Source organism: Coregonus lavaretus (genome assembly GCF_964263955.1).
Source record: "Coregonus lavaretus genome assembly, chromosome: 7".
Lineage (NCBI taxonomy): Eukaryota > Metazoa > Chordata > Actinopteri > Salmoniformes > Salmonidae > Coregonus > Coregonus lavaretus.
Window position 1 is genome coordinate 778,691 of NC_139994.1, and position 26,137 is coordinate 804,827.

Below are 26,137 nucleotides of genomic sequence, written 5' to 3' on the forward strand. Positions count from 1 at the left end.
ATGAGATTCCCCAAGCTCCCCAACCCAGGTCTGGATGACCGGATCCCGTCTCATCAGGAACTGGAGAGGATGGAGAAGGAGGAGGCCGGGGACAGGCCCAAATGGGACAACAAGACCCAGTACATGCTGACCTGTGTGGGCTTCTGTGTGGGGCTGGGGAACGTGTGGAGGTTCCCTTACCTGTGTCAGAGCCATGGAGGAGGTAAATTATGCTATACAGTTGGGGCCGGTTTCCCGGACACAGATTAAGCCTAGTCCTGGACTATAAAACATGTTCGCTTTTTAGTCCAGGACTTAATCTGTGCCTGGGAAACCAGCCCTTGGAGCTTTGTGTGGGGGTTAAGGATTAGTAGCAGTAGGAGAACGAAAGCTGAAAGTAATAATTTTTGAGTGGATAAAGTGTATTTTATTGTGGCTGATTGATTACACTTAGGTCTACACAGTAACGATTCCAACTGTAATGACTCCTGGTGTAGCAATGACTCTGGTAACGGTAACAGAGCGATGACTCCTGGTGTAGCAATGACTCTGGTAACGGTAACAGAGCGATGACTCCTGGTGTAGCAATGACTCTGGTAACAGTAACAGAGCGATTCATTCAAGAGCTTGGAACTGTGTCGTTAACTACATTTATGGAGCTTATAAAATCGAGATAGAGCTTTAAAACAATATCTCAAAAGATAGAGAGGAATGTACTGTACACTAGCTGATCCATTTATACTGATAGTTATTCAGTCATTGAAATTCAGAGATTTCATGAGTTAAAGGATAAAAGGCCACTTGTTGTGTAGATTATTACCAATGATTCCAGCTAAGAACACAAGTTCTAAATATGTTAAATTAAATTACAGATTTTTTAAAAATATATATTTACTAAATACAGATATATCTCACAGCTGGCTATGCAAAACATTTAAGTCCTTGTTGACCTCGTTTGGCAAGTCTATCCCTAAAATACATTTGAGAGGATACACTTTCAGTGACGTACATTATCTCTCTGGGAGAGGAGACGGGGGAAAGTGCCCAGTAAAAAAAAAACATAAAAACAGAAAGCGTCATGATGAGTTTACCACCACCATTTAGGGTGATTTGGGTGAAATATGATCTAACACTCTTATACCGTTTGTGAACACTGAACAGATGCTGTTACTGGGAAAAACATGTACAGTATTTTATAGCGTCAAAGCGCTGACTAATGGCGTAGAGTTACATGTAAATTAAATATGTTGAATCTCACCTGACTATCGGTTACTGTCACGATCGTCGACAGATGAAGCGGACCAAGGCGCAGCGTGATAAGCGTACATTCTTTGTTTGTGTACACACACGAACCAAAACAATAAACCAAACGATACGTGAAGTCCTAGGTTATACACAAAACCCTACGGAACAAGATCCCACCATAAACTAGTGAAAACAGGCTGCCTAAGTATTGGCCCCAATCAGAGACAACGAGCTACAGCTGTCTCTGATTGGGAACCCCCCTGGCCAACATAGATATAAGCGATCTAGAACAAAAGCATAGAAAATGTAACAGAAACTCCACACCCTGGCTCAACATTCAAGAGTCCCCTGAGACAGGGCGTGACAGTACCCCCCCCCCCCCCCCCCCCCCCAAAGGCGCGGACTGCGACCGCGCCAACCAAACTCAAGAGGGTAGGGGCCGGGTGGGCATTCCGCCTCGGAGGCGGATCCGGCTCCGGGCGTGACCACCACTCTCTCTCTACCCCCCGTAGCGCCCCTGGTCTGGTCTGGCCCCGCTGGCCGGAGCTGGACTGGACATCGGTGGAGCGGACCGCTCTGGCTCCGGTGTAGAGCAGCTGACCGGTAAAGGACCAGGCACCGGTGGAACAGGCACGGACCGTGCCGGACTGACGACGCGCACCACTGGCTTGGTGCGGGGAGCAGGAACGGGCCGGACCGGGCTGGCGACGCGCACCACTGGCTTGGTGCGGGGAGTAGGAACGGCCGGACCGGGCTGACGACGCGCACCACTGGCCTGGTGCGGGGAGCAGGAACGGGCCGGACCGGGCTGACGACGCGCACCACTGGCTTGTTGCGGGGAGCAGGAACGGGCCGGACCGGGCTGACGACGCGCACCACTGGCTTGGTGCGGGGAGTAGGAACAGGCCGGACCGGGCTGGCGACGCGCACCACTGGCTTGGTGCGAGGGACAGGAACAGGCTGGACCAGGCTGGCGACGCGCACCACAGGCTTGGTGTGAGGGACAGGAACAGGCCGGACCGGGCTGGCAACGTGCACCACAGGCTTGGTGCGGGGAGCAGGAACAGGCCGGACCGGGCTGGCGACGCGCACCACTGGCTTGGTGCGGGGAGCAGGAACAGGCCGGACCGGGCTGGCGACGCGCACCACAGGCTTGAGCAGGAACAGGCCGGACCGGGCTGGTGACGCGCACCACAGGCTTGGTGCGGGGAGCAGGCACAGGCCGGACCGGGCTGACGACGCGCACCACAGGCTTGGTGCGGGGAGCAGGAACAGGCCGGACCGGGCTGGCGACGCGCACCACAGGCTTGGTGCGGGGGACAGGAACAGGCCGGAGCGGGCTGACGACGCGTACCACAGGCTTGGTGCGGGGGACAGGAACAGGTCGGGCCGGACTGGGAACACACACTACTGGCCTTGTGCAGGAATCAGGAACGGGCCGGACCGGACTGGTGACACACACCACTTGCTTGGTGCGAGGAGCGGGACTGGGTTTCCTCATAAACCTCCGCTCCTTCTGCTGCCTAACCAGCTCCTCTCGCCGTTCCTCTATACTCTCCTTCTCCCTCGTGACCAATAGCCCCCGTAACCTGGTGGCCTCCTCTCCTAGTCCGCCGATTCGCCCTGTAGCTGCCTCCAGCAGCCCCATCGTCCATGCCGTGTGCCCCCCCCCCAAAAAAAAATTACTTGGGGTTGCCTCTCGCGTGTCCGTTGTCGGCACGGTTGGCGCCGTTTCTCCTCTCCTGCCTGGGCATTTACTTTTGCCCATGGCCCTCTGCCCGCGAATATGTCCTCCCAAGACCACCATTGGCCCACCTGCGACATCACCATACTCCCCTCCTGGGCACGCTGCTTGGTCCTCTGGTGGTGGGATCTTCTGTCACGATCGTCGACAGATGAAGCGGACCAAGGCGCAGCGTGATAAGCGTACATTCTTTATTTGTGTACACAACACGAACCAAAACAATAAACCAAACGATACGTGAAGTCCTAGGTTATACACAAAACCCTACGGAACAAGATCCCACCATAAACTAGTGAAAACAGGCTGCCTAAGTATTGGCCCCAATCAGAGACAAAGAGCTACAGCTGTCTCTGATTGGGAACCACCCTGGCCAACATAGATATAAGCGATCTAGAACAAAAGCACAGAAAATGTAACAGAAACTCCACACCCCTGGCTCAACATTCAAGAGTCCCCCGAGCCAGGGCGTGACAGTTACTCCATGCTGGGTATGTTGTGGTTAAGATGGTTCATATTCATTACGCAGCAAAGGGAAGAAAATGGACGGAAACATGCCCAATAAGAAATGCGTGTTGTTGCTAAAAAGTTTTGGTACGTTTTTCTATAGTATACCCTAATGAATACGACCCTGCATGGGGACCTGTTCATTTCAAGACCGAACAGATGGGAGTAGAGAGTAAAATAAAACATGTTTAAAAACATACAGTACAACAGATTCGGCGACTCCAGTCCTTGAGTGCCGGGGATGTGCAGACATTTGTTACAACCCAGCTCTAGCACAACTCATTAAACAAATCTACAGTAGTTGTCCGTGATCACAAAGGCCTGCACACACCCTCCAACACCGCAGTTAATCAACCTTAATGTGCAGCAGCGTTTCCTAATCAGTCCACCTTTAGGCCATGGGCAGTGCATGGAGATAACGACGCCCTTTGGATTTACCTTTGTCCCTGAAATCAGCAGGTTCGGCTGTGAGATAATTTCAGTCACAATCCTTTTTCAAATTAAAACAAATTAAAATAATTGGCATATACATTACTCTTACAGAATTTTCACGTTGGTGAGGATATTGGACATTTTATAAAAGCCTATTGGATGATAGCTTGTTTTTAACTAGGACAGAATAATTTATAAAGGACTTTTCCCGACATAACATAGGTACAGCAGATCCCCTTATTGTATGAGACACTTTTAAATGTGCCTTTAGAGGATATGCAATGCAGTACTCATCTCTGAAACAAAAGCAATTTAGGTCAAAATAGTTTCTTATTAACAAAGGAAATGGAATGGGTTGAATAGTTATGCACGCTCAAGTCATCTGTTTTTTTGGTCTTATTTCTTGTTTGTTTCACACATGTTTTTATTTTGCATCTTCAAAGTGGTAGGCATGTTGTGTAAATCAAATTAAATAAACCCCCCAAAAAAGCAGGTTGTAAGGCAACAAAATAGGAAAAATGCCAAGGGGGGTGAATACTTTCACAAGCCACTGTAGCCTGTCCATGTCGTCGTTCAGCCACGTTTCGGTGAAACATAACGATAAAGATATTACAGTTTTTAATGTCCCGTTGGTAGGATATTTGTGATCGTAATTGGTCCATTTTGTTATCCAATGATTGTACGTTGGCTAATAGGACTGATGGTAGAGGCAGATTACCCACTCGCCGTCGGATCCTTACAAGGCACCCCGTCCTACGTCCCCGATATTTCCGTCTCTTTCTCCTGCGAATGACAGGGATTTGGGCCTTGTCGGGTGTCTGATGTAAATCCTTTGCTTCCAACTCGTTAAAGAACAAATCTTTGTCCAGTTCAAGGTGAGTAATCGTTGTCCTGATATCCAGAAGCTATTTTCGGTCATAAGAGACGGTGGCAGAAACATTATGTACAAAATAAGTTACAAATAACGCAAAAAAAAACTAACACAATAGCGCAATTGGTTAGGAGCCCGTAAAACCGCAGCCATCTCCTCTGGCGCCATTAGTTTACTCCAATTAGGAGAGGGGTGGGTAGGGTTAGGGGGAAATAATAATGGAAAATATATTTAAAAAATATATGTCTATATGTATGTGTATATAAATATATACAGTACTAGTCAAAAGTTTGGACACATCTACTCATTCTAGGGTTTTTCTTTATTTTTTTGCTATTTTCTACATTGTAGAATAATAGTGAAGACATCAAAACTATTAAATAACACATATGGAATCATTTAGTAACCAAAAACGTGTTAAACAAATCTAAAATATATTTTGGATTTTAGAATCTTCAAAGTAGCCACCCCTTTGCCTTGATGACAGCTTTGCACACTCTTGGCCATTCTCTCAACCAGCTTCACCTGGAATAACATAGGAGTTCCGTTTGTCTTTGTGTGTCCTATGTGATAGCTTCAGTGCAGTGCAGTCAGGCAGAGATCACTGAGGGCAGTTGTATAGCTTTATCTATGAAGTAAGACGTGATTGGAGACCCTGTATAGGCACACCCATGTTTATGTTTGCTTAGCGAGGACACCTATCAACCATGTACCCAGCCTAGTAATCATTTAGTTATCAGATAGTTATCAATATCATTCCGTACACAAACCTAGCTTGGCTTTGGCACAAACGGCGTGTTCATTCGTCCATTACTTGATTACAATTGCTCTTTCTACCATTACTCTCTGTGCGTTTACATCCCCCACCCCGTTTACACCCCCCCACCCCGTTTACACCCCCCTCCCCGTTTACACCCCCCCACCCCGTTTACACCCCCCCACCCCGTTAACACCCCCCTACCCCGTTTACACCCCCCTCCCCGTTTACACCCCCCCACCCCGTTAACACCCCCCCACCCCGTTAACACCCCCCTCCCCGTTTACACCCCCCTCCCCGTTTACACCCCCCCACCCCGTTTACACCCCCCACCCCGTTAACACCCCCCCACCCCGTTTACACCCCCCTCCCCGTTTACACCCCCCACCCCGTTTACACCCCCCTCCCCGTTTACACCCCCCCACCCCGTTAACACCCCCCCACCCCGTTTACACCCCCCTCCCCGTTTACACCCCCCCACCCCGTTAACACCCCCCCTCCCCGTTTACACCCCCCTCCCCGTTAACACCCCCCTCCCCGTTTACACCCCCCCACCCCGTTTACACCCCCCTCCCCGTTTACACCCCCCCACCCCGTTTACACCCCCCTCCCCGTTTACACCCCCCTCCCCGTTAACACCCCCCTCCCCGTTTACACCCCCCCACCCAGTTTACACCCCCCACCCCATCTAGCTCTGTTTAGCTGCTATCACATGGACACTCTCGATGGGGGAGTGGACTTTCAACCTGAGGTTACTCCCAGCCCCCCACCAGACTCTCTGTACCAGACTCTCTGTACCAGACTCTCTGTACCAGACTCTCTGTACCAGACTCTCTGTACCAGGTTCTCTGTAACATACTCTCTGTACCAGGCTCTCTGTACCAGGTTCTCTGTACCAGACTCTCTGTACCAGACTCTCTGTACCAGACTCTCTGTACCAGGCTCTCTGTACCAGACTCTCTGTACCAGGCTCTCTGTACCAGACTCTCTGTACCAGACTCTCTGTACCAGGCTCTCTGTACCAGGTTCTCTGTACCAGGATCTCTGTACCAGGTTCTCTGTACCAGGATCTCTGTACCAGGTTCTTTATATATAGGGAATAGGGTGCCATTTGGGAAGTAGTCAGTGTGTCTGTTTGAAGAGAGCTCCCAATACTTCATTTAACCACTAGATTAGGGGTTATTTAGAAGCTGTATTGAGATGAGTATTATTAGCTAATAACTACCTTTATGAAAAGTATAGCTTTCTTTTCCTTATGGGATGTTTTAAGAAGACAGAGATTGTGGTATTTGCAGAATAGAATTGTAGATTGACAGTTTTTTTGGTGGTTTGTCGAAAAGTGTAAAAAATAGTATGGTGTTCCATCTTACCAGGGTTATTGACATGGCGTGATTATTACATTGATAAAGAACTAACGATTAACACATATCATATAATAATACAATCATATAGCAGTAATATATAATATAATAATAATAATAATAATAATAATAATAATAATAATAATAATAATAATAATAATTTAAGATGTCCGTAAAGAGTCCTGACAGACAATTAGATCACTCCATGAAGTCATTCTGAAGGAAATGCCTCCAGGTTGCACCAGCATGAGTTAATATATAATATGATAATAATAATAATAATAATAATAATAATAATAATAATAATAATAATAATAATAATAAGATGTCCGTAAAGAGTCCATTCTGAAGGAAACGCCTCCGGGTGGGCTGCACCAACATTGTTTAACTCTTAAACTTGTTTAAATCTTAAACTGGTTTATCCATTAATCATTATGCACAAAACTTTAAACATAGTTTTAAATTAATCGTAGTTAAATTGAATTATTCTGCTAAACTAAGTTTACTTTTGACTTTAAACTCTAGATCAAATGTAATCCAGTTGCTCCATTGTTTTAGAAACGAATGTAAACTCAGATCAGGGATTAATTCTACAAACTGGTTTAAGTTGATAACAAGTCAGTGTATCTGCTGTGCTTACAGTGACTTCAGAGAGGATTCATACCCCTTGACTTTTTCTACACTGTGTTATGTCACAGGATTGAATTGAGATTATGTGTCACTGGCCTGCACACAATACCCCATAATGTCAAAGTGGAATGATGTTTTACTAATTGTACTAATTCATTAAAAATGAAAAGCTGAAAAGTCAAGAAGTATTCAACCCCTTTGTTATGACAAAGCCTAAATAAGTTCAGGAGTAAAAAATGTGCTTAACAAGTCACATAATAAGTTGCATGGACTCACTCTGTATGCAATAATAGTGGTTAATATGATTTTTAAATGACTACCTCATCTCTGTACATTTACATTTACGTCATTTAGCAGACGCTCTTATCCAGAGCGACTTACAAATTGGTGCATTCAACTTATGATAGCAAGTGGGAGAACCACTTTTTTTCTTCTTTTTTTTAATGGGGGGGGGGGGGGGTAGAAGGATTGCTTTATCCTATTCCAGGTATTCCTTAAAGAGGTAGGGTTTCAAGTGTCTCCGGAAGGTGGTCAGTGACTCCGCTGTCCTGGCGTCGTGGGGGAGCTTGTTCCACCATTGGGGTGCCAGAGCAGCGAACAGTTTTGACTGGGCTGAGCGGGACCTGTGCTTCTGTAGAGGTAGGGGAGCTAGCAGACCAGAGGTGGATGAACATAGTGCCCTCGTTTGGGTGTAGGGTCTGATCAGAGCCTGAAGGTAAGGAGGTGCCGTTCCCCTCACAGCTCCGTAGGCAAGCACCATGGTCTTGAAGCAGATGCGAGCTTCAACTGGAAGACAGTGGAGTGTGCAGAGGAGCGGGGTGACATAAGAGAACTTGGGAAGGTCGAACACCAGACGGGCTGCAGCATTCTGGATAAGTTGTAGGGGTTTAATGGCACAGGCAGGGAGCCCAGCCAACAGCGAGTTGCAGTAATCCAGACGGGAGATGACAAGTGCCTGGATTAGGACCTGTGCCGCTTTCTGTGTAAGGTAGGGTCGTACTCTGCGAATGTTGTAGAGCATAAACCTGCAGGATCAACTCGGAGATGCCCAACTCGGAGAGGGTGGAGAGGAGGATCTGATGGTTCACAGTATCAAAGGCAGCGGATAGGTCTAGAAGGATAAGAGCAGAGGAGAGAGAGTTAGCTTTAGCAGTGCGGAGAGCCTCTGTGACACAGAGAAGAGCAGTCTTAGTTGAATGACCAGTCTTGAAACCTGACTGGTTTGGATCAAGAAGGACATTCTGAGAGAGATAGCAGGAGAGTTGGCTAGAGACGGCACGCTCAAGAGTTTTGGAGAGAAAAGAAAGAAGGGATACTGGTCTGTAGTTGTTGACACCGGAGTGATCGAGTGTAGGTTTTTTGAGGAGGGGTGCAACTCTCGCTCTCTTGAAGACAGAAGAGACATGGCCAGTGGTCAAGGATGAGTTGATGAGCGAGGTGAGGTAAGGTAGAAGGTCTCCGGAAATGGTCTGGAGAAGAGAAGAGGGGATAGGGTCAAGCGGGCAGGTTGTTGGGCGGCTGGCCGTCACAAGTCGCAAGATTTCATCTGGAGAGAGAGGGGAGAAAGTCAAAGCATAGGGTAGGGCAGTGTGAGCAGGACCAGCGGTGTCATTTGACTTAATAAATGAGGATCGTATGTCGTCAACCTTCTTTTCAAAATGGTTGACGAAGTCATCCACAGAGAGGGAGGAGGGAGGGGGAGGAGGAGGATTCAGCAGGGAGGAGAAGGTGGCAAAGAGCTTCCTAGGGTTAGAGGCAGAGGCTTGACATTTAGAGTGGTAGAAAGTGGCTTTAGCAGCGGAAACAGAGGAAGAGAATGTAGAGAGGAGGGAGTGAAAAGATGACAGGTCCGCAGGGAGTCTAGTTTTCCTCCATTTCCGCTCGGCTGCCCGGAGCCCTCTTCTGTGAGCTCGCAATGAGTCGTCAAGCCACGGAGCAGGAGGGGAGGACCGAGCCGGCCGGGAGGATAGGGGACATAGAGAGTCAAAAGATGCAAAAAGGGAGGAGAGGAGGGTTGAGGAGGCAGAATCAGGAGGGAGAAGGATTTAGCAGAGGGAAGAGAGGATAGGATGGAAGAGGAGAGAGTAGCGGGAGAGAGAGAGCGAAGGTTGCGACGGCACATTACCATCTGAGTAGGGGCAGAGTGAGTAGTGTTGGAGGAGAGCGAGAGAGAAAAGGATACAAAGTAGTGGTCGGAGACTTGGAGGGGAGTTGCAGTGAGATTAGTAGAAGAACAGCATCTAGTAAAGATGAGGTCAAGCGTATTGCCTGCCTTGTGAGTAGGGGGGGACGGTGAGAGGGTGAGGTCAAAAGAGGAAAGGAGTGGAAAGAAGGAGGCAGAGAGAAATGAGTCAAAGGCAGACATAGGGAGGTTAAAGTCACTCAGAACTGTGAGGGGTGAGCCATCCTCAGGAAAGGAACTTATCAAGGCGTCAAGCTCATTGATGAACTCTCCAAGGGAACCTGGAGGCCGATAAATGACAAGGATGTTAAGCTTGAATAGGCTAGTGACTGTGACAGCATGAAATTCAAATGAGGAGATAGACAGATGGGTCAGGGGAAAAAGATAGAATGTCCACTTTGGAGAGATGAGGATTCCTGTGCCACCGCCGCGCTGACCAGATGCTCTCGGGTATGCGAGAACACATGGTTAGACGAGGACAGAGCAGTAGGAGTAGCAGTGTTTTCTGTGGTAATTCATGTTTCCTTCAGCGCCAAGAAGTCGAGGGACTGGAGGGTAGCATAGGCTGAGATGAACTCTGCCTTGTTGGCCGCAGAACGGCAGATCCAGAGGCTGCCAGAGACCTGGAACTCCACGTGGGTCGTGCGCGCAGGGACCACCAGATTAGAGTGGCAACAGCCACGTGGTGTGAAGCGTTTGTATGGCCTGTGCAGAGAGGAGAGAACTGGGATAGACAGACACATAGTTGACAGGCTACAGAGAAAGGCTACAATAATGCAAAGGAGATCAGAATGAAATGAACTAAACATCTGGGAAAGCGAGAGAGCGGGGCCTCCCTCACCTATGTTTCACTGAAACACTCAAATATAACTCTCCCAACTTATAATTGTTGTAAACTACAGCGGTTCAATGTTTCTAGGAATAGACTCTAACTTAGTTTATTCAGCTAGCTAACTTGGTACACCTAATCATATGACGCCAAAGCCAACTAGCATGCCAGCCTCCAATAACACGGTTTAGCACCAATACTCGGTTACAACAAACAACCAGTGTGTTAACACGCCAAGCAGATCATTCGTGTCCGTATCTAACGTTGTGTAAAGTTTTGGGGTAGTTTTGACAGTTTGAGTGAGTACGTCGTCAACTTATTCAGCCAGTTAGTTAGCTAGAATAGTTAGCATACTAGCTAGCTCTCTGCCAACGAACTAACCCCTCCTCCCACGGCACGAACACACAGAGAGCCAAGCTAACGTTAGCTAGTCACCCATGTCCCGAATTCCCTTGAACGACTCTGGTTACCAGTATGTAAAAACAAAACAAAAATAAATGTAGGTTATAGCTTACCCTTAGTAGCTACTGTTAGCCAGTTGTGCAAAGCTAGCCACTGAATCGATTCAGCCAGTTCGTGTCTTTCCCAACGGAGAGAAAGCGTCTCCAAATATTAACGCTAGGTCGTTCCAGCTATTGTTTAGTTAGCTATCCAGGTAGCTACATTTCGTAACGTTAACGCTTCAGATAATGAGGTTAGAAAAACAGCTGAATGGTAGCTAGCTAGCTAGCTGGCATAATTACAGGTACTCTTAAGTGTGGAATAATATTGGAAACAACTATCTAATAGTTACCAGTAGATACCCGCTAGCTAGCTAGCTTTATTGGTCCAGGTAGTGAGTTAGCTAGCCTCGTGCTTCACCGGGCTCAGCCGAATACAATACTTACCTACAATAATGACCTACAATAACCTACAATAACTACCTAGATAAACTACCTACAATACCTAACTACAATACCTACCTACCTACAATCTAAATACATGGTTTAATCTTTACTCAACACCATATGAGCCAAGCTTACCTCCCGCCAGAGAGAGACACAACCTCACCCGTCGCTGTCCAAGGGTTAGAGAGGTACCCCACACATACATAAGGTCCCTCAGTTGAGCAGTGAATTTCAAACACAGATTCAACCACATAGACCAGGGAGGTTTTCCAATGCCTCACAAAGAAGAGCACCTATTGGTAGATGGGTAAAACAAAAATACAAAAAGCAGACATTGAATATCCCTTTGAGCATGGTGAAGTTATTAATTACACTTTGGATGGTGTATCAATACACCCAGTCACTACAAAGATACAGGCGTCCTTCCTAACTCAGTTGCCGGAAAGGAAGGAAACTGCTCAGAGATTTCCACGAGGCCAATGGTGACTTTAAAACAGTTACAGTTTTTCAGCTGTGATAGGAGAAAACTGAGGGTTGATCAACAATAATAATAAATAATATGCCATTTAGCAGACACTTTTATCCAAAGCGACTTACAGTCATGTGTGCATAAATTTTTACGTATGGGTGGTCCCGGGGATCGAACCCACTACCCTGTCGTTACAAGCGCCATGCTCTACAAATTGAGCTACAGAGGACCACAACATTGTAGTTACTCCACAATACTAACCTAAATGACAGAGTGAAAAGAAGGAAGGCTGTACAGAATAAAAATATTCCAAAACATGCATCCTGTTTGCAACAAGGCACTAATGTAATACGACAAAAAAGTGTGGCAAAGCAATTCACTTTTTTGTCCTGAATACAAAGTGTTATGTTTGGGGCAAATCCAATACAACGCATTACTGAGTACCACTCTCCATATTTTCAAGCATAGTGGTGGCTGCATCATGCTATGGGTATGATTGTAATCGTTAAGGACTGGGGAGTTTTTCAGGATAAAAAATAAATGGAATGGAGCTAAGCACAGGCAAAATCCTAGAGGAAAACCTGTTTCAGTCTGCTTTCCACCAGACACTGGGAGATTAATTCACCTTTCAGCAGGACAATAACCTAAAACACAAGGCCAAATATACACTGGAGTTGCTTACCAAGATGACATTGAATGTTCCTGAGGGGCCTAGTTACAGGTTTACTTAAATCGGCTTCAAAATCAAAATGGCTGTCTAGCAATGACCAACAACCAACTTGACAGAGCTTGAAGAATTTTACAAATCATTGTACAATCCATGTGTGCAAAGTTCTTAAAGACTTACCCAGAAAGACTCACAGCTGCAAAGGTGATTCTATCATGTATTGACTCTGGGGTGTGAATACTTTCTGTATTTCATTTTCAATACATTTGCTCAAATTTCTAAAAACATGTTTGCACTTTGTCATTATGGGGTATTGTGTGTAGATGGGTAAGAAAACAAATCGATTTAATCCATTTTGAATTCAGGCTGTAACACAACAAAATGTGGAATCAAGGCGTATGAATACTTTCTGAAGGCGCTGTAAATGTGCACAATTGTTTTGCATGGAATAATCTGAAATGTGTAGTTCAAGAGGTGATGATATTACAACCAAATTATTAACATGTATTTAACAATCCCCTGAAAAAGGCACGCAGTTGTCAATGGTTTTAGCGGAGCTGCGGGCCTCCTTGCACCCCAGCAGGCAAATCGACCGCTCTGCACCTTATTGTGACGTTCTATTGATAACAACCTATTAGACCACTCCATGATTTCATAATGAAGGAAACTCCTCAGAGTCCTGACAGACAATTAGACCACTGCATGATGTCATAATGAAGGAAACTCCTCAGAGTCCTGACAGACAATTAGACCACTGCATGATGTCATAATGAAGGAAACTCCTCAGAGTCCTGACAGACAATTAGACCACTGCATGATGTCACAATGAAGGAAACTCCTCAGAGTCCTGACAGACAATTAGACCACTGCATGATGTCACAATGAAGGAAACTCCTCAGAGTCCTGACAGGCAATTAGAACACTCCACGATGTCACAATGAAGGAAACTCCTCAGAGTCCTGACAGACAATTAGGGTGCGCTCGTAAATTCACTCTGGCTATCTACTCCGATTTCAGAGCACTCTCGTTTGAGTGTGCCAGATCGTAAAATAACTGATGAATTTAGGAACGCTCAACACCTGTTGAATAAGGCCATTGTCGTTAAACGTCGGCCTAAAAACGTAATTAAATTGTTGCCAAACGCTCTGAATTTGCACTGACAATCTGACAACGCTCTGAATTTACGAACACCCAGACCGCACTCTGGCACTCCAGATTGAACACACCCTTAGACCACTCCATGATGTCATAATGAAGGAAACTGAAATAGTACAGAAGGTACTCCTCACACTGTGTACTCTAGAAAATTTAACATTTATTAGACAAAGTAGTCAATTAGTAAATACATTGAACAAAAATATAAACGCAACATGCAACAATTTCAATGATTTTACTGAGTTACAGTTCATATAAGGAAATCAGTCAATTGAAATAAATAAATTAGGCCCTAATTTATGGATTTCACATGACTGGGAATACAGATATGCCTCTGTTGGTCACAGAAACCTTTAAAAATACGTAGAAACCAGTAGAATCTGGTGTGACCACCATTTGCTTCATGCAGCGCGAAACATCTCCTTCGCATAGAGTTGATCAGGCTGTTAATTGTGGCCTGTGAAATGTTGTCCCACTCCTCTTCAATGGCTGTGCGAAGTTGCTGGATATTGGCGGGAACTGGAACACGCTGTTGTACACGTCGATCCAGAGCATCCCAAACATGCTCAATGGGTGACATATGTCTGGTGAGTATGCAGGTCATGGAAGAGCTGGGACATTTTCAGCTTCCTGGAATTGTTTACAGATCCTTGTGACATGGGGCAGTGCATTATCATGCTGAAACATGAGGTGATGGCGGCGGATGAATGGCACGACAATGACCCTCAGGATCTCGTCACGGTATCTCTGTGCATTCAAATTGTCATCTATAAAATGCAATTGTGTTCGTTGTCTGTAGGTTATGCCTGCCCATACCATAACCCCACCGCCACCATGGGGCACTCTGTTCCCAACGTTGACGTCAGCAAACCGCTCGCCTACACAAAAGCCATGGTGCCATCTGCCATCTGCCCGGTACAGTTGAAACCGGGATTAATCCGTGAAGAGCACACTTCTCCAGCGTGCCAGTGGCCATCGAAGGTGAGCATTTGCCCACTGAAGTCAGTTATGACGCCAAACTGCAGTCAGGTCAAGACCCTGGTGAGGACAACGAGCATGCAGATGAGCTTCCATGAGACGGTTTCTGACAGTTTATGCAGAAATTCTTCAGTTGTGCAAAACCCAGTTTCATCAGCTGTCCGGGTGGCTGGTCTCAGACGATCCTGCTGGTGAAGAAGCCGGATGTGGAGGTCCTGGGCTGGCATGGTTACACGTGGTCTGCGGTTGTAAGGCCGGTTGGCTGTACTGCCAAATTCTCTAAAATGACGTTGGAGGCGGCTTATGGTAGAGAAATGAACATTTAATTATCTGGTAATACAGTGGGGGAAAAAAGTATTTAGTCAGCCACCAATTGTGCAAGTTCTCCCACTTAAAAATATGAGAGAGGCCTGTAATTTTCATCATAGGTACACGTCAACTATGACAGACAAAATGAGAAAAGAAAAATCCAGAAAATCACATTGTAGGATTTTTAATGAATTTATTTGCAAAATAAGTATTTGGTCAATAACAAAAGTTTCTCAATACTTTGTTATATACCCTTTGTTGGCAATGACACAGGTCAAACGTTTTCTGTAAGTCTTCACAAGGTTTTCACACACTGTTGCTGGTATTTTGGCACATTCCTCCATGCAGATCTCCTCTAGAGCAGTGATGTTTTGGGGCTGTCGCTGGGCAACACGGACTTTCAACTCCCTCCAAAGATTTTCTATGGGGTTGAGATCTGGAGACTGGCTAGGCCACTCCAGGACCTTGAAATGCTTCTTACGAAGCCACTCCTTCGTTGCCCGGGCAGTGTGTTTGGGATCATTGTCATGCTGAAAGACCCAGCCACGTTTCATCTTCAATGCCCTTGCTGATGGAAGGAGGTTTTCACTCAAAATCTCACGATACATGGCCCCATTCATTCTTTCCTTTACACGGATCAGTCGTCCTGGTCCCTTTGCAGAAAAACAGCCCCAAAGCATGATGTTTCCACCCCCATGCTTCACAGTAGGTATGGTGTTCTTTGGATGCAACTCAGCATTCTTTGTCCTCCAAATACGACGAGTTGAGTTTTTACCAAAAAGTTCTATTTTGGTTTCATCTGACCATATGACGTTCTCCCAATCCTCTTCTGGATCATCCAAATGCACTCTAGCAAACTTCAGACGGGCCTGGACACGTACTGGCTTAAGCAGGGGGACACGTCTTGCACTGCAGGATTTGAGTCCCTGGCGGCGTAGTGTGTTACTGATGGTAGGCTTTGTTACTTTGGTCCCAGCTCTCTGCAGGTCATTCACTAGGTCCCCCTGTGTGGTTCTGGGATTTTTGCTCACCGTTCTTGTGATCATTTTGACCCCACGGGGTGAGATCTTGCGTGGCGCCCCAGATCGAGGGAGATTATCAGTGGTCTTGTATGTCTTCCATTTCCTAATAATTGCTCCCACAGTTGATTTCTTCAAACCAAGCTGCTTACCTATTGCAGATTCAGTCTTCCCAGCCTGGTGCAGGTCAACAATTTTGTTTCTGGTGTCCTTTGACAGCTCTTTGTGGAGTTTGGAGTGTGACTGTTTGAGGTTGTGGACAGGTGTCTTTTATACTGATAACAAGTTCAAACAGGTGCCATTAATACAGGTAACGAGTGGAGGACAGAGGAGCCTCTTAAAGAAGAAGTTACAGGTCTGTGAGAGCCAGAAATCTTGCTTGTTTGTAGGTGACCAAATACTTATTTTCCACCATAATTTGCAAATAAATTCATTAAAAATCCTACAATGTGATTTTCTGGATTTTTTCTCCTCAATTTGTCTGTCATAGTTGACGTGTACCTATGATGAAAATTACAGGCCTCTCTCATCTTTTTAAGTGGGAGAACTTGCACAATTGGTGGCTGACTAAATACTTTTTTCCCCCACTGTAGCTCTGTTGGACATTCCTGCAGTCAGCATGCCAATTGCACGCTCCCTCAAAACTTGAGACATCTGTGGCATTGTGTTGTGTGAAAAGCTGCACATTTTAGAATGGCCTTTTATTGTCCCCAGCACAAGGGGTACCTGTGTAATGATCATGCTGTTTAATCAGCTTCTTGATATACCACACCTGCCAGGTGGATGGATTATCTTGGCAAAGTAGAAATGTTCACTAACAGGGAAGTAAACAAATTTGTGCACAAAATTTGAGCAAAATACGTTTTCCGTGTGTATGGAACATTTCTGGGATCTTTTATTTCAGCTCATGAAATTTTACATGTTGTGTTTATATTTGTGTTCAGTATAAATAGATTTACTCAGAACGTAGTGAAGTAAGTGAATAAGCAACATGATGAGCCACGACGAAGGTCTATGTGACCAAAACAGTGCACGTTTCAATACAGAAATTCATACTTTAAAACCCTTGCATATTGTATTCGACATCTCTCCTTCCAGTGCTAAACGTAAAACAATGATTTTAGACCCTGTTCGTGCAAAACGGTTAAAAAATATGTTTCACGTTTGTTATACAGAAACGGTGTCTCCCTTCATATGCCGAACAGGATAGGAAACAGAGGTGTAAGCAACATTTTTCAAGGATGGCTTCTCCTAGTCCTCCAACAAGGGCCCCCCGTTCAGTAGACAAACATTGTGGAATGTTGCAGAAAGAAATGTGACAAATAGGGCAGCCATGATTCCTTAATATGCATGTCAGAGAGACGTGTCTGTTGTATGAAAAACCTATTTGTATCTGAACGTTCCACAATGTTTTTGCCATGCTGACCGCAACCCAAGCTAAGTGGAACCAGTCCTTTCACATCTGGGAACGCCTGTCTTTAAAGAGCCTCTCCAGGCTTCCTAGAACCTCACGTACTACCAGATTTACTTAACAAAAGGCCACGTCTCAATAAGTGGTACAGCAGGGGGGGGACCTTTCCTCTTTTGGCCTCAATTGCGCCTCTATTGTTCCTGCAAGCAAAGGGGGGGAGGGCGATGACATCCGAGTGCACAATCAGACCGACTCCTTGAATTGCCAAACGTTGAATTTCACAACCTGGATCTAAAAAAAACACCTCAGATTAAGATTGTTTAATAGCTCCCATATACAGGGTTATATGTGGGATTGTTGTTCAGATTCAGATTGTTTAATAGTCACATGTACAGGGTTGCAGGGGGGATTGCAGGACTAGTGAAATAAAATAATAGAAAAAGAACTAGGACTATATACATCATAACAACTGTGGCAGTGATGATACATGTCTACTGGGGTGGAGGCCATAGGAGGAACAGCAGGCAGAGTAAAGACTGTTGAGGGGGTGGGGGGGTGACCATAGGAGGAACAGCAGGCAGAGTAAAGACTGTTGAGGGGGTGGGGGGGATGACCATAGGAGGAACAGCAGGCAGAGTAAAGACTGTTGAGGGGGTGGGGGGGATGACCATAGGAGGAACAGCAGGCAGAGTAAAGACTGTTGAGGGGGTGGGGGGGATGACCATAGGAGGAACAGCAGGCAGAGTAAAGACTGTTGAGGGGGTGGGGGGGATGACCATAGGAGGAACAGCAGGCAGAGTAAAGACTGTTGAGGGGGTGGGGGGGGGTGACCATAGGAGGAACAGCAGGCAGAGTAAAGACTGTTGAGGGGGTGGGGGGGATGACCATAGGAGGAACAGCAGGCAGAGTAAAGACTGTTGAGGGGGTGGGGGGGATGACCATAGGAGGAACAGCAGGCAGAGTAAAGACTGTTGAGGGGGTGGGGGGATGACCATAGGGGGAACAGCAGGCAGAGTAAAGACTGTTGAGTAAAGACTGTTGAGGGGGAGGGGGGATGACCATAGGGGGAACAGCAGGCAGAGTAAAGACTGTTGAGGGGGTGGGGGGGATGACCATAGGAGGAACAGCAGGCAGAGTAAAGACTGTTGAGGGGGTGGGGGGGATGACCATAGGAGGAACAGCAGGCAGAGTAAAGACTGTTGAGGGGGAGGGGGGATGACCATAGGGGGAACAGCATGACCACTGAGGGGGTGGGGGGGGTGACCATAGGGGGAACAGCATATCCACTGAGGGGGTGGGGGGGGGGGGGGGGGTGACCATAGGGGGAACAGCATGACCACTGAGGGGGTGGGGGGGGGGTGACCATAGGGGGAACAGCAGCATTACATTTACATTTTTACATTTTAGTCATTTAGCAGACGCTCTTATCCAGAGCGACTTACAGGAGCAATTAGGGTTAAGTGCCTTGCTCAAGGGCACATTTACGTCATTTAGCAGACGCTCTTATCCAGAACGACTCACAAATTGGTGCATTCACCCTATAGCCAGTGGGAAAACCACTTTACAGCATGATTACCTTTAAGTGTGTGTACCTTACTGACTTTAATAGCCTGATCCCAGAAGTTTGCTTCAGCACATACAGATCTGGAATCAGGCTTTTATGATACCTCTCAATCTCATTTCCATCAGGATTTAATGATGCCTTCTATCTCACATTCCCAGGAGCGTTTATGATCCCATTCCTGATCCTGCTGGTTCTGGAGGGGATTCCACTGCTGCACCTGGAGTTTGCTATCGGACAGCGCCTCAGGAGCGGCAGTGTGGGAGTGTGGACGGCCATTAACCCATATCTGACTGGTGTTGGTGAGTCCAACGGAAACAGTAGAATACCCTGTGTACTGCGGTTAGAGAAGCACGTGGTTAGCTGACCACAAAATGTCCAACGTCAAAAAGAAAGTTCTGCAGTCTTCAAAGTGAGGTTATCATGTTTGCAGAGTGTGTATCTATCTTCTCCTTCTAATGGCCAGCATCCCAAATGGCACCCTATTCCCTACATGGTGAACTATCTTCGACCAGAGGCCTATGAGTCCTGGTCGAAAGTAGTATAGGGCTCTGGTTAAAAGTACCACATACGTTGCCATTTGGGATACAGCCATAACAGACCTTACCTCACTGACATGTAGTGATATCTGGAATAACACCTCAGGCAGAGGCTGGTGGCAGGCGCTATAGGAGGACGGGATCATTGTAATGGCTGGAATGGATTAATGAAACGTATCAAACACATCAAACATATGGAAACCATTCCAGCCATTACAATGAACCCGTCCTCCCGTAGCTCTTCCCACCAGCCTCCACTGGCACGTGGTGACGTCTGGAACGGTTGTGTCCTACAGGCGTCGCCTCCTTGTCAGTCTCCTTCCTGGTGGGCATGTACTACAACACTATCATCGCCTGGGTGATGTGGTACTTCTTCAACTCCTTCCAGAGCCCTCTGCCGTGGAGTCAGTGTCCTGTCAACGCCAACCTGACGGGTGTGTTCATATTCTGCATGGATTTAAAGTCACAAGTTCACTACAAACTCTAATTTAGCTTATCTTCTGAGGCATCTAGATGGATCTACAGAAGTCATTATCAGGCTAAATGCTGTTGGACTGGCCTTTGGGTGTGACAGTGTTTTTGCCGCCCCCTGTAGGTCTGGTATCAGAATGCGCCCGGAGTTCCCCAGTGGATTATTTCTGGTACAGAGACACACTCAACACGTCAGCATCCATAGGGGACTCTGGAGGACTGCAGTGGTGGATGGTGTTGTGTCTACTGTGTGCCTGGCTGGTGTTGTACGTCTGCTGCCTTCGTGGCATTGAGACAACTGGCAAGGTACGATACCCCGTCCCATTCAGACAACTGGCAAGGTACGATACCCAGTCCCATCTAGAATACTGGCAAGGTACGATACCCAGTCCCATTCAGACTACTGGCAAGGTACGATACCCCGTCCCATTCAGACAACTGGCAAGGTACGATACCCCGTCCCATTGAGACTACTGGCAAGGTACGATACCCATTCCAATTGAGACCACTGGTAAGGTACGATACCCAGTCCCATTGAGACAACTGGCAAGGTACGATACCCAGTCCCATTGAGACAACTGGCAAGGTACAATACCCAGTCCCATTGAGACAACTGGCAAGGTACGATACCCAGTCCCATTGAGACAACTGGCAAGGTACGATACCCAGTCCCATTGAGACAACTGGCAAGGTACGATACCCAGTCCCATTGAGACAACTGGCAAGGTACGATACCCCGTCCCATTGAGACAACTGGTAAGGTACGATACCCAGTCCCATTGAGACAACTGGCAAGGTACGATACCCCGTCCCATTGAGACCCCTGGTAAGGTACGATACCCATTCCCATTGAGACTACTGGCAAGGTACGATACCCCGTCCCATTGAGACAACTGGTAAGGTACGATACCCAGTCCCATTGAGACAACTGGTAAGGTACGATACCCAGTTCCATTGAGACCACTGGTAAGGTACGATACACTGTCTCTTCGGGTTCTGTTCAGATAGGATTCTAGACTTAGTTTGAGGTGTTTTCCACAATATGGTACTTTTTTACATTTCAGTGCTATTTAGTGGATTGAAATGTAGTTTATAGTTCACCTTCTCCAGTGGACTATCATCCATTTACAAGGTGGTTCTGCCCTCTCTGTCTTCACAGGCAGTGTACATAACATCCACTCTGCCCTACGTGGTCCTCACCATCTTCCTGATCAGAGGGCTGACTCTCAAAGGTTCTCTGGATGGAATAAAGTTCCTCTTCACACCTGATGTAAGTACATCCTCTCAAAGTGATAGTTCACCCCAAAAATGTTAGTTTCTCAGATATTTTTCAGGCCTGAGTTCCCTTTGTTGTGTGCGGTATACATTGATGATTGTATTCTCATAGTTGAATGAGTTGATGAACCCGTCCACCTGGCTGGATGCAGGTGCTCAGGTGTTCTACTCTTTCTCCTTGGCCTTCGGAGGTCTCATCTCATTCTCCAGCTACAACTCTGTGCAGTAAGTAACCGCAGATTTATCGACGACTTCGTACCAAATGGGACACCATTCCCTACTGCGTAGTGCACTAATTTAGATAGAGCCCTACGAGCCCTGGTCAAAACATAGTTCACTGTGTCATAGGAAATAGGTTGCCATTTGGGACTCAATTCTTTATTTAGACATAAGGTAAAGTCTATCTTGACTCTTTCGATGAACTCCACTCTTCTGTTTCTCCAGCAACAACTGTGAGCAGGACGCCGTCATCATCTCCATCATCAACGGCTTCACGTCGGTCTACGCTGCTACAGTCATCTACTCTATCATTGGCTTCAGGGCCACAGAGAGGTTCGACGACTGTCTGGGAGGGTACGTGTTTTCAGTCTGGTTACGTTGAACTCTGAGCTTGCTTTTTTAGGCCAGGACTTAGGTTTAGTCTGTGTCCGGGAAAACCGGCACTGAATGGACGGCCAGAACTGTCTCAATGACAATGATCACATTCGTAATTCTGTTTTGCTTGTCTTTGATATTCTGCACTGTGCATTGCTAGCAAATTCTAGCACGTAGTGGCCTTGTGGTTTTTGTGTATTATTGTTGTGTTGTGTATTATTTATTATTGTTGTGTTGTGTATTATTGTTGTGTTGTGTATTATTGTTGTGTTGAGTATTATTGATTATTGTTGTGTTGTGTATTATTGTTGTGTTGTGTATTATTGTTGTGTTGTGTATTATTGATTATTGTTGTGTTGTGTATTATTGATTATTGTTGTGTTGTGTATTATTGTTGTGTTGTGTATTATTGTTGTGTTGTGTATTTTCAAGATTCTTGGCAAATGGTTCAACCTGAAAACAGTTTGTACTCGACCTACCTCCAGCTCTGTGTGTTGTTGTCCCATCCAGAAACATCCTGGCCCTGCTGAACGCTTTCAGCCTTCCTGAGGGCAACATCACAGAAGGCAACTATGCAGAATCCCTACAGAATCTAAACGGCACCTTCCCAGAGATCGTCCGGGGTCTGAACCTCAAGACCTGCGACTTGCAAACTTTCCTCAGTCAGGTATTGAAACGTCAAACTTTCCTCAGTCAGGTATTGAAATTGCAAACTTTCTCAGTGACGTACGGTCTCCAGATCAAAAGCCTTTTACCCATTTCAATTGCCGCCATGTTGGTCATGGAACATTTGGTGCCAACATGGAGAATAGTTTGCCAAACTCTTACAGTTTATCTATGGATCTGGTTTTAGTCATGTTTGCCCTGATGGTGAGTCCTTGTCTTTCAATAGGGTGTGGAGGGAACCGGTCTGGCCTTCATCGTGTTCACAGAGGCCATCACCAAGATGCCGGTCTCTCCTCTCTGGTCCATCCTGTTCTTCATCATGCTCTTCTGTCTGGGACTGTCCACCATGTTTGGCAGCATAGAGGGGGTCGTGGTGCCCCTTCAGGATCTCAACATCTTCCCTAAACGGTGGCCTAAGGAGGCGATCACTGGTAAGTACCTCGGCTTGAATCAATTGAGACCAAGTATCAATGGACGCATGATGCAATATACATTTCCAATGCAGCGGTCTCCAACTCCTGTCCTGGAGAGCTTAGTGCTGGGCTGGAACAAACACCTGCACATCCTGTAGCTCTCCAGGACTAGAAATGAAGACCACTGGTTAAATGTGCCTTGAAGAAATAACGCAGTGTTGATGTGTCTTCTGTTTCAGGTATTGTCTGTCTGGTGTCATTCATTGTTGCCCTGATATTTGCTCAGAGTTCCGGTAACTACTGGCTGGCCTTGTTCGACAGCTTCGCCGGCTCCATCCCTCTCCTAGTCATCGCCTTCTGTGAGATGGTAGCTGTGGTCTACATCTATGGCATAGACAGGTGAGTGTTCACCTCCTCTTCGTCCCCGATCCACCCCAACTTTTTGAGGCATCACCCACCACAGAAATCAATCCAAGTAGCTGTGAATTTGTGGCAACAGCTAACTAGCTAACGTGTGTTAATCTTTAATGATGCCAAAGTTGGTAGCCTCGTTAAACCAGCCCTGATCTTGCAAGCTCACATTCTGTTTCACGTGATATGTGAAGTGAAACAAAACGTGAGCGTCCAAGATCAGGCTGGTTTAACGAGGCTACAAAGTTGGCATGTAATGTAGTATCCAAAGGTTAATGCTGCACCTAATTGCTTCTATTCCTGATGAGCGTGAAACAGTGAACAGTTCAAGAGAGGTCTGAAGCTGATGCAAACGTTTTGTCTTTCCACGTCCTTAAGCTCCAGCCTCTCCAACATGTCTATTTGTCTGTATGTGTGTGTATCAGAGGAGTTGGGCACAGCAGGAGACAAATGTCCTTCTTCTATGAGTTAATTAAGTCTTCTTCTTCTTCTTCTTCTTCTTCTTCTTCTTCTTCTTCTTCTTCTTCTTCTTCTTCTTCTTCTTCTTCTTCTTCTACAGGTTTAACAAGGATATAGAGTTCATGATCGGTCACAAGCCCAACATCTTCTGGCAGGTGACCTGGAGGTTCATCAGCCCTTTAATCGTCTTAGTCATCTTCATCTTCTACTTCATTACCAAAGTCAGCTCCAATGTCACCTACATCGCCTGGAATCCAAGCTCGGTATGTTCCTCCTCTATATGTTCCTCCTCTATATGTTCCTCCTCTACATGTTTCCTCTTCTACATGTTCCTCCTCTACATGTTCCTCCTCTACATGTTCCTCCTCTACATGTTCCTCTTCTACATGTTCCTCTTCTACATGTTCCTCTTCTACATGTTCCTCTTCTACATGTTCCTCCTCTACATGTTCCTCCTCTACATGTTCCTCCTCTACATGTTCCTCCTCTACATGTTCCTCCTCTACATGTTCCTCCTCTACATGTTTCTTCTACATGTTTATTCTACATGTTCCTTCTACATGTTCCTTCTACATGTTCCTCCTCTACATGTTCCTTCTACATGTTCCTTCTACGTGTTCCTCCTCTACATGTTCCTCCTCTCCATGTTCCTTCTACATGTTCCTCTTCTACATGTTCCTCCTCTACATGTGCCTCCTCTACATGTTTCTCTTCTACATGTTTCTCTTCTACATGTTCCTCCTCTACATGTTCCTCCTCTACATGTTCCTCCTCTACATGTTTCCTCTTCTACATGTTCCTCCTCTACATGTTCCTCCTCTACATGTTCCTCCTCTACATGTTCCTCCTCTACATGTTTCCTCTTCTACATGTTCCTCCTCTACATGTTCCTCCTCTACATGTTCCTTCTACATGTTCCTCCTCTACATGTTCCTCCTCTACATGTTCCTCCTCTACAAGTTCCTCTTCTACATGTTCCTCCTCTACATGTTCCTCCTCTACATGTTCCTCCTCTACATGTTCCTCCTCTACATGTTCCTCCTCTACAAGTTCCTCTTCTACATGTTCCTCCTCTACATGTTCCTCCTCTACATGTTCCTCCTCTACATGTTCCTCCTCTACATGTTCCTCCTCTACGTGTTCCTCCTTCTACATGTTCCTCCTCTACATGTTCCTCCTCTACATGTTCCTCCTCTACATGTTCCTCCTCTACATGTTCCTCTTCTACATGTTCCTCCTCTACATGTTCCTCCTCTACATGTTCCTCCTCTACATGTTCCTCTTCTACATGTTCCTCCTCTACATGTTCCTCCTCTACATGTTCCTCCTCTACATTCAAATCAGGGGCCGTATTGATATCGTATTGGGCGTCTCACAATAGGAGTGCTGATCCAGGATCAGTTTGACCTTTTACATCACATTGAATAACATTAAATGGACAGGGGGGACATGATCCTAGATCAGCCCTCCTGCTCTGAGACACTTAATGAATATGGACCCAGTTATTTTCCCCCAAGAAGATAACCTATTGTGTGACTGAACACTAGGTGCTTCTAGACTACGCCACCCCTTTGGATTTAAACAGGAGCCATGGGGAACTAACTGACTACCTGTCACATATAGTCAATACTTATTTCTAGATATTAATAATAATAATTGCTAGCATTTTGATAGCATTTATATGGCGCCTTTCCAGTTTTCAAACCGCTGTAAGGGGGGGAAACTCCCCTCATCCACCGCCAATGTTTAGCATTCTCAAGGACTTGTTTTCTCATCTCTGTGTTCCGCAGGCTGACTTCCCCACCCTGGAGGTGTTGGAGTATCCCGCTTGGATCTACGCCATCATCTTCATCCTAGCAGGAATCCCCAGTCTGCTGGTGCCAGGCATGGCCATATTCAAACTCATCCAGACATGCTGCTGCAACAAAAATGTCTATAGAGCAGAAGTCGACACTGTCTCTGCCAAAGTTCAGATGGAAATTTCGTAGAATACCACGCCGCCAACATCATGTGGGACAACACTATGTTGGAGAATAAAAAGCAGAGTAAGAATCCAAAATGATTTGTCCAAAAATGTTTGGGGTCAATTCCATTTTAATTCAGTCAATTCAGGAAGTTTAAGAATTTAAAACAAATCTAAATTGAAACTGTTTATAAACGGGCACTTATCAACCTACATTTACCAAATTGAAATGGGATTGACCGTAACCCTTTTGGTTATGATGCAAAGGAACCGATTTAAGGACAGCCGGGAATATATCTGAAATTGGCCGCAATGTCTCTTGATCATTCCACAAAGACCACACCAGTGCAATGAAA

General features: G+C 46.1%; 1 protein-coding gene across 1 annotated transcript; it reads left to right on the plus strand.

The window, feature by feature from the left end:
• On the plus strand, nucleotides 1–25,806 carry LOC311131836 (sodium-dependent neutral amino acid transporter B(0)AT1-like; the record flags this gene model as incomplete). Its single annotated transcript, XM_084164964.1, has 12 exons — nucleotides 1–202; nucleotides 19,152–19,292; nucleotides 19,826–19,963; nucleotides 20,125–20,306; nucleotides 21,160–21,270; nucleotides 21,388–21,500; nucleotides 21,720–21,848; nucleotides 22,380–22,536; nucleotides 22,762–22,966; nucleotides 23,188–23,347; nucleotides 23,919–24,081; nucleotides 25,609–25,806. 12 exons carry the CDS (start codon nucleotides 1–3, stop codon nucleotides 25,804–25,806), a joined length of 1,899 nt encoding a protein of 632 aa, XP_084021090.1.
• Between the last annotated feature and the right edge of the window lie 331 nt (nucleotides 25,807–26,137).